This window comes from Synchiropus splendidus, chromosome 1 (genome assembly GCF_027744825.2).
Source record: "Synchiropus splendidus isolate RoL2022-P1 chromosome 1, RoL_Sspl_1.0, whole genome shotgun sequence".
Classification (NCBI taxonomy): Eukaryota; Metazoa; Chordata; class Actinopteri; order Syngnathiformes; family Callionymidae; genus Synchiropus; species Synchiropus splendidus.
In genome coordinates, this window is record NC_071334.1 from 5201032 (window position 1) to 5213935 (window position 12904).

Here is a 12904-nt window from a genome sequence, read left to right on the forward strand (position 1 = left end):
ACACATCAAATATGTGGCATGTTGAGCAAGGGAGATCCGGTCAAACATTTGTTCCTGAGAATGCCATTATAATTACACTGATCGGATTTGAATGACCATCAGATTTTAACTTATGTTCATGTTGTAAGAATAACTCCCCGGGTGACTTGGGAGCAGAAGGATGAGGAGGGAAGCAGCTGTACTTGGAATGTCGGCCTCAGACCAAGACAGAGGCTCATACTGAGTTCTATGAAAGACTGTCAAGGTGGGACAAAAGGATCTGTTCGGGATACCCAGGTTGAGAGGGAGAGAGCAGCAAAGGATGTGCAACAGAGGCATGAGGATCGATGAAGGAGGGAAGAAGCCGTGAAAACATTTTGTTCAAGTATTTCAGATCGGTCAGTCAGAGCAATGTATGTGTGCACAGGAAGTTGAGAGAGCAGCCAGGTTGGAATGAGTGAAGACGACGATCCTGATTGATCAGCGACTGAAGTGTTGCACCTGGAGTGAAACAGGAAGCTTTGAAGGACAAAAGTGAGACATGCTACGATGTATGGTTTAGAAAAAAAAGTCTAATTTGCAGAGTCAGAGTTGAGAATGCTCAGGTTTATTTTTCTGGGAGTGACTCGGAAGAACATCAGTGACAGGCATATTGGGGGGACTTAATGTTGACGTAATGTTTAAGTTTGGAGACTCAGTTAGACTCCAAATGGACTTGAGTGACAGGGATGATGTTGGGCAAAGAATGTTAGAAATGGAATTTGTGGCTGAAAGATAACATGGAAGACAATTGTTCAGGGCCATGGATAAAACTGATAAAAAGGTGGAGGATACGGGACAAGGGTGGATGCACAAGATGCCTTCAGTTGGAGGAGGCTGACTTGCTGTAGCAACCCCTGATGGGAAATGCCGAAAGACTATGCAGGACATTTTTTGGCAAACTAAAGATAATGCTGATTATATTTTTGCTGTTAAAATCTATTTATTTTTGCTTTGATCATTTATTTCTTCATGTGAAACAAAACACATGGCGACAGTTCCGACCCTTGACTTTCCACCTCGCTGAGCACAGGGTCAATTGTCATACATGTGCATCAGACAGTCCTGATGTCAAAAATGAAGTCAACATCTTGAAGTCTCATAGACGTTCTCACACCCAACAAGTAACAAGATTTTGCTGCTTTCAACTGGGTCACATTTTCCGTCACCTGTTACCAAGGAAAGTATGGATACCACCTACTGTTGTTTTTTGGAACGAGGGCGTCACAATGGCTCTTCCCAAACCAGCAACACATACTGCGTTCTCTGGGTTTGTGACAGTACAACAGAACCATGACTGAACAAATATCACTGAAGATGAATGATGAACTTGCTGGTCATCTCAAATGTAGCTAGAAAAACACAGCATCCGGTCCAGTGCCTCCCACTTGTAATACATCTCACTGAGTCATAGCATTCTTGGTCTCCACAAACTTTCCTTGACATTGAAAACGTACACAGAAGTGTTGAACGCTGAAACCGTTTGGCATCCCTTTGTCAACAGGACGAATAAACATGGTAACACAAGGTAAGGATTGAAAATATGACGGCGTGACATCCAAACTGAGATGTGCCCTCCTGGCTTCTCCCTGTCAGAGGTGCACAGAATTCAGTTGTTTAAAATGAAGGAAAATGTGGACTTTACTGATGTGGACCTGAGGAACAGGAAGTACATCAGGAAATACAAGCATCATCATCACTCAACACATTCTCACTCAAAAAGTGTCACATTTCTAATGAAATGTTACCTGAATAAATTGTAGACTGCGGTATAATTTGTGACGGTCACAAATGCAGCGTCTTTTAGAAATGACCGGCAAACCATGTTTGACTATCTCACTCTACCAGTGACCTACAAGACTGAGTGCAGTGTTTACAGTGTGTTCATCATTGGACTCAAGGCCTCAAATCAGTGCATCCGTTTAATTCTGGTTAAATAAAGGCTAGACCAGCCAGATTCATGTGTGTGACGTCAGTGTGGTGATCACAGCGCAGTGAACTCCAGCTTCATGTATTACAATGGACCAAATACATATTTACTTATTTTAGTATTTAAGTGCTTTATTTCCGGAACCAACTCACAGACTTGCTAATATCTAAGCATGTCTATTGGATGTTCGTTTTGGCGTTCAAAAAAAGTCATCCAAAAATAGTGGTTGGGGTTCATACACTTGACGATCAAAGGTTTTCATTGTTACTTTATTTGAGATGTTATTTGGCATAAATGGAACCATATGTGGCACGTATGCTTCACTCATGTCGTAGGCAGATCATACGAATTGTGCTTGAGTAGTTTTACTTTTTTATTATCTATCATTCATTGTGGAGTACACAGCCTTGGGAAATGTAGGCGTTCCAAATGGATTAAAAACCTTTTCCTTTGTGTGTCGTGTTTCAGGGTGGGAGGCAGCGTTGGTGCACAGTCAGAAGCAGTCATCATTAGTTTACATTGTAAGTCACTGGATAAACTGTCTGTCACCCCTTTTCTGGCTCTCGCCCTGACTGTTGCTGTTGATGTCACCGTGACTGAGACGCATGGCTGTTTGAGGGACTTTATTTACAAAGTGACATATAGTAGTGTACTGAGTGAAAGTTGAAAGTCTTTGATGAATATATGCTGCCCACAGCACCAGGATATATTGCAGAAGGTGCAACATGTGTCCCAATTGAAAGCCAAACAAAGCCATTAGCATAGCACTCAAAAGGTCACTTTCCCAACAACAATATAATACGCATAGGAGCAAGAATGTGTTGGGCCACATGAAAACAGAGTATGTGGCAACATACCCAGGTAACATTGAATCTTTGGAATGTGAGGTTTTGTTCCGGAGAGATTGTGAGATATTGCAATTCAAATACATGTGGTCAAAACAGTTACTCTGAAATAAGAGTTTTGCTGTAGTCTATTCTGATTCTGATATTCGGTTTTGCTGTACAATTACATGGTAGTTATGTATTCTGCACCCATAAAACACAAATTACTTTTACAAAAATATTATGGAACACTTGAAACAAGAAAATATTGAAATACTGGCAAAAATATCATGCTAACTTTTAATAAACAACCACAACCACAAACTCAAAGCAAATTACATTTTAAACCTGTGGGTTCACATTTTGGTCAGAGACCAGAGATCCAGAGATAGCTAACACTAGGATGGACACAGTGAAGAGAGTGGCCCAGACGTTATTCCTGGAGTAAGTGAGACTTCCATCAAGCACTTTTTTACCTTGCATATTGGCAAACATTGGAAATCTTTCAGACGTCATAAGTGGAGTGGTTGTCAACGACCAAGTTTCATGCCTGGTGTATCTCGTGTGTTAATGCTGCATTTGCACTGCCGCAGGTGTGTGCACATGATGACTGTAGTCACCAACATGTTGCATTTCTGTTCAAGACATAGGAACGTGGTTCTTTGATAATGTTTTGTTTTCAAGTTCTGGTTGGTTTGTCAGGTTTTTGTGGTCAACATCTCTTTAAATATGGCATCCGATGTCGATATAAAAGTGTCTCTCACACACAGAAACAAACTTTCGACAATTTACTAAAGCTGATGAGTTTATTTGTGTAAATAACTTGTCCTTCTGGAAACAATACAAGAGTATTTACCTTTGTACTCAAAATAATGCAATAATAGAAATTCTAGCACACGTTTTCTTAACTTGTGATCAAACCGATGTATGAGGTTTTAGTAGTTGTCTCTAGGGGATGATTTTTTTTTTCTCAGCCAATAGAAATTATATATTATGACCAGTGATGCCGATAACGCGTTACTTAATGTGTTACTCTCGCTGGATTGTGGTATTTTCTCTACATTGTGCACAGCAGTAGTGAAGTACCCCTGCCAGTTGGAGTAGCAGCCCACTCAGCCAGAGATATTGCAATATCAATGGTTTATTGAAAGACCTAGACGGTCCGGAGACAGGTTCCTCGGTCCGCCTGACCAAATCTCCGACCCAAGGTTGACAGGCCTCCTACAGAAGACTAGTGCCGGCCTCGTAGGTATCAAGCTCCAGGAAGTGTTTAGCACTAAAAACAGCAGTCAATAAACCAAAGGACTGTTCAGGGACTTTGTGTGTTTGCTCACACGTGAAAAACTTGAGGGAGCATTGGCCCTCATATTGTCTATTTGTATTTTAATGATGCTCCTTGGTTAAACTGCATTTTAACTTTGTTGCCCAGGGTACACCTACAAATCTCTCAAATGAATGGCAGCTACAACAAGCTGTAACAATAACAAAGTCCAAACAAGATCTGCGCAGGTTGGCCCATCTATCTATGTTATTAGAGCATGAAAAATGGAAATGAATCGAGACTATTGCAATTGTCAGTTTCTTTGTTGTACAAGAACTGAAAGAGGCTGCCATATTGTGGTGTTACAGGTGAAGCAGAGGCCCAAGTCCAAATCAAGTCTTGCATCAAAGCCTGTATTATCAGTAGAATGTCATGTGGCCGAAGGCAAACGTGACTCCATGTCCAAAGACCTGGTGACCGTCTTGTTCTGTGAAGACGCTCAACATGGGACAGGATGTTCCTATTTTGTCCTCTCATTGACAATGCCTACTTTATCTCTAGTAAGTAATAATGACACCAGTTTTCATGTTGCTGAAATAATTTTAATAATCATGATTTTAAAGAAAATTGAGAGAGACATCACACCCTGTCCAAAATGACAGAACAAAAAGTAAAGTCTAAAAAGTTGAGTCAAAGATTGTGATTTAAGGCGTGTCTTTCATTGTCGTCATTCACGGCGCTCAGTATGTCGGTGCTCATCGTCTCCTGCGGCGTGGTCGTGCTGTGGTCCCTGGCACACACTCAGCTTTGGTGCAGCGGCATGATTCCACCACGGTGTAGGTGTGCTGGATCTTGGTTCCATCCTCGCAGGTCATCTCCACCTGCCTCTGACTGGTAGCGTCCTCTTGGCAACACTCACACTGGTGCATCATGGAGTTGGCTGCAGCAGAATATCTGAACACACACACACACATTGACAATACATGTACATTTTTAAAAGACCAGATAAGTTCAAGGCACAAACAATGTGGATTAAATGATGAATCGTTATCGTTTCATCTTACAAATTTTGTGTTTGCTTACATAGATGTGCTTCCACAGTGGCCTGCACAGGAGGTGACGCTGACCGGCACAGTTGTTCTACACTTGTCAGTCTCCAGGATGATCTCTTCAGTCTCTACCTCACAGACACTGCGCAGCTTGCCTGCAACACACAACTGACTTTTGAGGAAAATGCTCTAGATTTGTGAACTTTGACAAGTCCAGTGTGGCTAGTGACTTACAAGACTTGCAGCATCCGTCAGCATCAGTCGTCTCTGTGCCCTGGACAGACAAAAGAAAAAAAAAAAGGGATTAGACAGAGAATTCCCGGCATTAACTTAGTGAGACCAACTCACAGGTTCACAGTCATCAGGGTTGAAGGGTGGACAGGACTTGACAATCTCAGTCGTCATCAGTGTATCACCGATCTTATCACAAGTGTATTTGACACATGGATCATCAGGGGAAACATACGTTTCGTTGACCTGTGGAGAAGCACAAGTTGATGAAATGTATCGAGATATATGTCTGAATGACAAAGGGGTTTGGTATGAAGTACAGAGGTTTCAGTGCGTACCCGAATGAAGAGTGTAGAATTATCTGGTGCAGTAACAACACAGCTCTTCTGGACACACTTTCCACAGCACATGACTGGATCAGGTTCATACTCATAACCCTGGAAGGAAAGAAGAATAAGTACTCTTGATATGAAAGGAAAATACATCTTTATGACTTGGGCATTTTAAATTCCGACTTAGCAAATTTTGGGTGAAGTGTCGTTCCCAGTACCAAGTCTTATTGTGATGCTGTAAGTCTAGTTGGACACTTATAACTGGAACGTAATGGCCTCAATACCTGATATTGTCATGAGATAGCAACTACTCTGTCTCTACACTAAGAGATCTGACGTCATGGCAGCGATTTGTGTTTGTGCGCAGGATGTGTGCAAGGGAAAAAGACGAGGGCATACCTCAGCGCAGGTCGTGTCACAGACAATAGGCTGGCATGAGATTATATTAAGCCCTGTCTCAGGGTCCATTCTTGGGCCACAATAACATTCTGTGCAGGGTCCCGATTTTAATGGCGTTTCCGGTGTACTAGATGGTGCTGTTATTAATGGGAGGGGTGTTGTTCCCACAGTTGTCCCAGACGGTTGCGCTGAGCCTGATGGTTGTGTTGTGGTCATTTCTGTTGTGGGTGATGGTGGCCCAGGTGATACTGTTGGTAGAGCTGGAGTTGTAACGGGTCGTTCTGTTTCAGATGGAGTGGCTGTTGATCTTGAAGGTTGTCCTGGACCAGTGGGGGGTGCTGTTGTCTTTGCTGTTGTTCCAGAAGGTTGTCCTGGCCCTGATGGTGGAGCTGTTGTTCCTGCTGTGGTTCCAGATGGTTGTCCTGGTCCTGGCGGTGTTGATCCCACTGTTGTCCCAGATGGCTGTCCTGGTTCTGTAGGGGCTGTAGTAGTTGCAATAGTCTGTTGAGTGCCTGATGTCAGTGGTGTTGTGCCTGATGGCTGTCCAGGCCCTGGTGCAGTCTCTGTAGGAGGGAGAGTAATCGCTCTAGTTGTTTCTGAGGGTGGTCCTGTTGTTTTTGGTGTTGTTAAAGAAGGCTGTCCAGATCCTGGGGGTAGTGCCGTCGTTGCTACTGTTGTGCCAGAAGGTTGGCCAGGACCAGATGGTGTGACTGTTGTTCCTCCTGTTGAGCCAGTTGGTTGCCCAGGTCGGGGGGTTGGTCCTGTTGTATTTGGTGTTGTTCCTGCTGGTTGTTCAGGTCCTGGAGGGGGTGCAGTTGTTCCTTCTGTTACAGATGGTTGTTCTGATCCTGGTGGTGCTCCTGTTGTTCTTGGTGTTGTTCCTGATGGCTGACCTGGTCCTGGTGGTGGAACTGATGTTCTGGGCGTAGTTCCTGGTGTTTGTTCAGGCCCTGGTGGTGGTGCGGTTGTTGCTGCAGTCGTTGCAGCAGGCTGTTCAGGCCCTGGTGAGGCCGCTGTTGTACCAGAGGGGGGTAGAGTAATTGCTGCGGTCGTTGCAGAGTTGGGTCCTGTTGTTTTTGGTGTTGTTACAGAAGGTTGACCAGATCCAGGTGGTGGTGCTGTTGTAGCAGCTGTTGTGCCAGAAGGCTGTCCAGGTGGTGGTGCTGTCGTTGCTGCTGTTGTGCCAGAGGGTTGACTGGGACCAGAAGGTGGAGCTGTTGTTCCTTCTGCTGTTTGAGTTGGTTGTTCTGGTCCAGATGGGGGTCCTGTCGTTCTTGGTGTTGTTCCTGATGGTTGACCTGGTCCTGGTGGTGGTACAGATGTTCTTGGTGTTGTACCCAGGGGTTGACTTGGGCCAGTTGGGGGGCCTGTTGTTGTTGGCGTCGTTCCTGATGGTTGACCAGGGCCCGGCGGTGAACCTGTTGTTCCAGCTGTCGTACCAATTGGTTGATCAGGGCTTGGTTGTGGTGCTGTTGTTTTTGGTGTTGTGCCAAGTGGTTGACCAGGTCCTGATGGGGGCGCTGTGGTGTCTACAGTAGTACTGGCTGGAGTTCCTGGTTTTGGTGGAGGCCCAGTTGTACCAACTGTCGTTCCCACTGGTTGGCCAGGCCCAGATGGTGGTGCTGTTGTTCCTGTAGTCGACCCTGATGGCTGACCAGTTCCCGGGATTGGTGCCGTTGTCCCTGCTGTGGTGCCAGATGGTGTTTCACGCCCTGATGGTTGCGCAGTTGTACCAAAAGTTGTCCCAGATGGCTGTCCAGGTCCTGGAGGTGCTGTTGTCACTCCTGATGGTGGTGTTCTGGTACCTGATGTTGTTCCAATCGGTTGACCAGTTCCTGGTGAGACCACTGTTGTTCTTGGTGTTGTGCCTGATGGCTGTCCTGGTCCTTGTGGCGGTGCTGTTGTCAATGCTGTTGTTGCTGAAGGTTGTTCAGGTCCTGAGGGTGGTGCCGTTGTTCCAGCAGTTGTGCCAAGAGGTTGACCTGGTCTGGTTACTGGTGCCGTTGTTCCTAATGGTTGACCACTTCCTGGAGGGGATACTGTTGTTCCTGAGGGTTGACCTGTTCCAGATGGTGGGGCAGTTGTTCCCAGTGTGGTACCAGATGGCTGTTCTGGTCCTGAAGGTCCAGGAGTTGTCCTTGCGGTTGTTTGAGAGGTCAGTACAGGTCTAAAGGGTGTTGTTCCAGGGGGCTGCACCGTAGGAGGTCGAGGAGTTGGTTCTGGTTCTTTTGGTATCTTCTCACCGGGCTAAGGGAGAACATTAAGAGCTGTTTCAAGAAAATGACTTTGAAGGTGCATGAAAAATTGTTCAGGCTGACCTTATTTAGTCAATACTTTCATCTAAGAAGCATGTTCACAGAGGTGAATGACTTTTGATATCTTTCAAACGTATTGGTTCTCGATAGTATTTTGTAAATATGTACCTCTGTAAATACTGTTATTTAGGAAAGTTTTCAGAGCACTTTATATCAACGTTTCACAATCATAGTGACTTTTGTGTCTGTACATAATATGTCTCCAAATAGTTTGTTACCTCAAACTCAGTCATGTTATAGATGCAGACACCCTTTGGCACTGCAAAGACAAAAAAGTGAGAGAATGAGTGGGGTTAATTTTGGTTTACACTTGCAAAAATCATGAATTTGACTTCAGATTACCACTTAGTGAACAAAAACCGTTTGTCTAAAGAACTTACCACAGCTGTATGTTTGACAGCAGGTTCCATCGTTGGTGATGTTGAGTGAAAATCCCAATTCGCAGGTGATTTCCTTCGGACAAAGGTTTGTATTGCATTCTGTGTGAGAGAATTGAAATCATGATGGAAATGGGATCAGTTCAGGTTCTTCTATTATTAAAAGGTCACCGTGGTTTGGATGGCAGAGGCTTTCTAAGGTGAGAAAAAGCTCTCTCTCATAACAAAGACATGATGGACCACAAAGAGTGAAGAATTAAATTACACTCTGGCCAGATGAGTGTCGTTTGGCTTGAATTGCAGTTACAGTTTTTAATGTGAAAAAGAGCACATAACCTAACTTTACACGACAACTCACCGCAGGACTGTTTTGTACAGCAGCCTTCTGTCTTGTTGATAAGCTCTTGACCTGGCTCAGAACATTCAGGAACCTCTTCTTCTTCACATTTAACTGGCTCACAATGGATCCCCATAGCATCGCTGTCACACTCGCAGACTTGACAATTGGCTGTCCACGTATCACCAGGCTGATGAAATGGAAACATTCATTTCAAACAAAAGAGAAAAAGTAATGTTTGTGAAGGTCTAATTTGTTGTTTCATTCAAATCTAGTCATCTGTTTCAGCTCTGTCTGAGACATCAAACTGGTTGTCCTGCTTGTCAAATCAAATGGTGTTGCTATTTGGATGGATGATTGTGTTATGGTTAAGAATACCTCACCTTCATTGGGCGTCCATCAGGGCCGACACAATCTGGAATTGAAAACAAGTTCAACAGTGTATTTTTCTGCAAATGGGCACTCTTGAAATAAGGAGGAAGGCAGTTCTTACCGCAATATTCCACACACGTGTCGTAGACATTGTTGAACAAGGTTGTGCCTTCAGGACAGTAGCAACCCTCTTTTGTGAAGTTGGTGGAGACAGAGTTGTCCGCCTCATACTTTTTATTGTATCTGTTGTCAAAACAGGTGTGATGAGATGTCAAGCTTCAGACCATTACATACTATCAATGAATGATAATATAGCTATACGTCTTCATCAATGTACCATCAGAAAAAACAGGTGAATTCTGTCATTTGTGTTACTGTTTTGATCGGTGAGGCTACCATGCACCTATGATGTTCCAGAGCTGTTATCAGAAGAGCCACTAATTCATACATTCATTCGTACTCACAGGACAATCATAGACATTATTTTAAATAAATTTTGGAACGCTTTGCCGTTTTCATTTACAAGCTGAATTCATTTAAAAATAGGGCCTTACTGCCGGTAATTAGTGTAAGTGTGTGAGCACATCCACATAAGAACAAAACTGAATATTTCACCAGTGGAAAAGCTGACCTGTCATTACATGTGGGCTCCACGTTGGGACCACAGGCCCTGTACACTTTATTATCGGGACATCTGTGTTCTGCAGGAAACACAATGTTGCATAATTTAACAACAACACTTTATCTTGTCACAAATGATAAGAAACACATTTTTAACTCACCACATCGCCCATTGGTGTAGTTCCTCCACTCAATACAGACACCTACACGAGCGCACTCAGTTGCATAAGCATCCAGGCTGTCACATGTATTACCGCTGCCATCACAATTGTCAGTCACACAGGATGACTTATAAGGTTCAGGAGGCACAAGGGAGAAGCAGGGCTCAAACACACTGCAAAAGAGTGTCAGTGGGTGAAGCAAATCTGAAGACACACAACTTGAAATGAGAATGCAATTATTGACGTTTGGAAAATCTTAATTAGAAATCGTATTTGTAGTCCCGGTAAAGACTGGAGACTTTCTCACCTGCTGGTCATGAGCTCACATATGTCTGGTCTGCAAACAGTAGGTGTTGTCGTAGCGGGAGGAATTGTTGTGATTGATGGAGTTGTTGGTGTTGTGGGTCTTGAAGTTGGTGTGGTGTATCCTGGAGTAGTAACATTGGGTGGGGTTGTGGTAGTGGAAGTTGTTGTGATTGATGGAGTTGTTGGTGGTCTTGAAGTTGGTGTGGTGTATCCTGGAGTAGTAACAGTGGGTGGGGTTGTAGTAGTGGAAGTTGTTGTGATTGATGGAGTTGTTGGTGTTGGGGGTCTTGAAGTTGGTGTGGTGTATCCTGGAGTAGTAACAGTGGGTGGGGTTGTAGTAGTGGAAGTTGTTGTGATTGATGGAGTTGTTGGTGTTGGGGGTCTTGAAGTTGGTGTGGTGTATGCTGGAGTAGTAACAGTGGGTGGGGTTGTGGTAGTGGAAGTTGTTGTGATTGATGGAGTTGTTGGTGGTCTTGAAGTTGGTGTGGTGTATCCTGGAGTAGTAACAGTAGGTGGGGTTGTGGTAGTGGAAGTTGTTGTGATTGATGGAGTTGTTGGTGTTGGGGGTCTTGAAGTTGGTGTGGTGTATCCTGGAGTAGTAACTGTGGGTGGGGTTGTGGCAGTGGAAGTTGTTGTGATTGATGGAGTTGTTGGTGGTCTTGAAGTTGGTGTGGTGTATCCTGGAGTAGTAACTGTGGGTGGGGTTGTGGCAGTGGAAGTTGTTGTGATTGATGGAGTTGTTGGGGGTCTTGAAGTTGGTGTGGTGTATCCTGGGGTAGTAACAGTGGGTGGGGTTGTGGTAGTGGAAGTTGTTGTGATTGATGGAGTTGTTGGTGTTGGGGGTCTTGAAGTTGGTGTGGTGTATCCTGGAGTAGTAACAGTGGGTGGGGTTGTAGTAGTGGAAGTTGTTGTGATTGATGGAGTTGTTGGTGTTGGGGGTCTTGAAGTTGGTGTGGTGTATCCTGGAGTAGTAACAGTGGGTGGGGTTGTGGTAGTGGAAGTTGTTGTGATTGATGGAGTTGTTGGTGTTGGGGGTCTTGAAGTTGGTGTGGTGTATCCTGGAGTAGTAACAGTGGGTGGGGTTGTGGTAGTGGAAGTTGTTGTGATTGATGGAGTTGTTGGTGTTGGGGGTCTTGAAGTTGGTGTGGTGTATCCTGGAGTAGTAATAGTTGGTGGGGTTGTGAATGCTGGGGTTGTGGTAGGATAAACTGGTGTGGAAGTGGGGACACATGGTTCTCTAGGTACAGTCCACTCTCCTGAAGTGGTAGGACAATCGCCAACCTGACCGTTGGGAGAACGGCAGTCATTGGACTGTGAGTTGTCACATGTTCCTGGAAAACAGATTCACAAAATTGGTGGTCCTGGTCCTGGTTTGTATTCAACTTGACTGTCAGATCAACTCACCACACAGTCCCTCCGTTTTCCCACTAAATATCTGAGAACTAAGTGAGACAAGAATGAGAGTGGGTGAGTAGACGACTTCTGTCCTTATGTCTGGTATCTCCACTTTAACAACCATATCGGAGCTTGTGATGCGCACCACTGAATTACTGAAGGCAGGATAGATTCGTTTCTGATTCACATAAACCTGCAGGAAGAAAGTAATCCATATGATTATTTCCAAACAAATAGAACCCAGAATATACTCCAATAGAACAGGTGGTCAGGTGAGCAAAAACTTACCTTATTAGTGATTTCAAAAATTGAATTTTTACTATGAGTTAAATATATTGTATCGGCTCCATATGTGACTGTTAGTGACTGGGGACAGAAGCTTTGGTCTTCTGTCTGACAGTCTGCATTGTTTACGGTGATGTTGAGTTCATAATTATTCACTATTTCTTTGACCAGATAGTAAGAACATTGGCCATTGAAATCGTATTGAAATCCGTCGAATGTCCGGAAGTGGGTTTTTGTCCAAGTGCTGCAGATACCTAGAAACAAGGAAGGAACATGTGTCTGTCTTCGTATAGTGAACATAAACAATCAAAATCAAAGATTGTGTCAAAGGCTTTTTGTCAAATGATGAAAAGAATAATATATGTTGAGCAACTTACATTCACATTGTTTTTCATAGCAGCAACCATCTTCGCTGACCAAGACAGGCTCACGTCCATTGGCACACACAATTGGCCGAGGTGTGGCACAAATGCTGGCAATCTCTTCGACATTGCCTTCTATACATGTAGCTGTTGTGCAATTATCGGTTTTCCAGGTCTCTCCATTCTAAATTTGGACATTGAAGAAGGAAGTTTCCTCAGTTAGCAATGTAAGAAAGATAATTCTATGGCCATGCACTTTACTCAATTGAAAGAATTTGGAGAAGAAAAGGACGAAACAAACCTTCCTTGGTGGATCCAAATATATACAG

The 12904-nt window shown here is 44.0% G+C and overlaps 1 protein-coding gene across 1 annotated transcript; it reads right to left on the minus strand.

Moving 5' to 3' along the window:
• Positions 1–4630: 4630 nt before the first annotated feature.
• On the minus strand, positions 4631–8101 carry LOC128752795 (intestinal mucin-like protein). Its single transcript, XM_053854423.1, has 6 exons — positions 6045–8101; positions 5652–5750; positions 5431–5559; positions 5317–5356; positions 5117–5237; positions 4631–4987 (listed from the first exon to the last, which is right to left on the minus strand). Exons 1-6 carry the CDS (start codon positions 6258–6260, stop codon positions 4789–4791), a joined length of 804 nt encoding a protein of 267 aa, XP_053710398.1. The 5' UTR covers positions 6261–8101; the 3' UTR covers positions 4631–4788.
• Positions 8102–12904: the final 4803 nt, after the last annotated feature.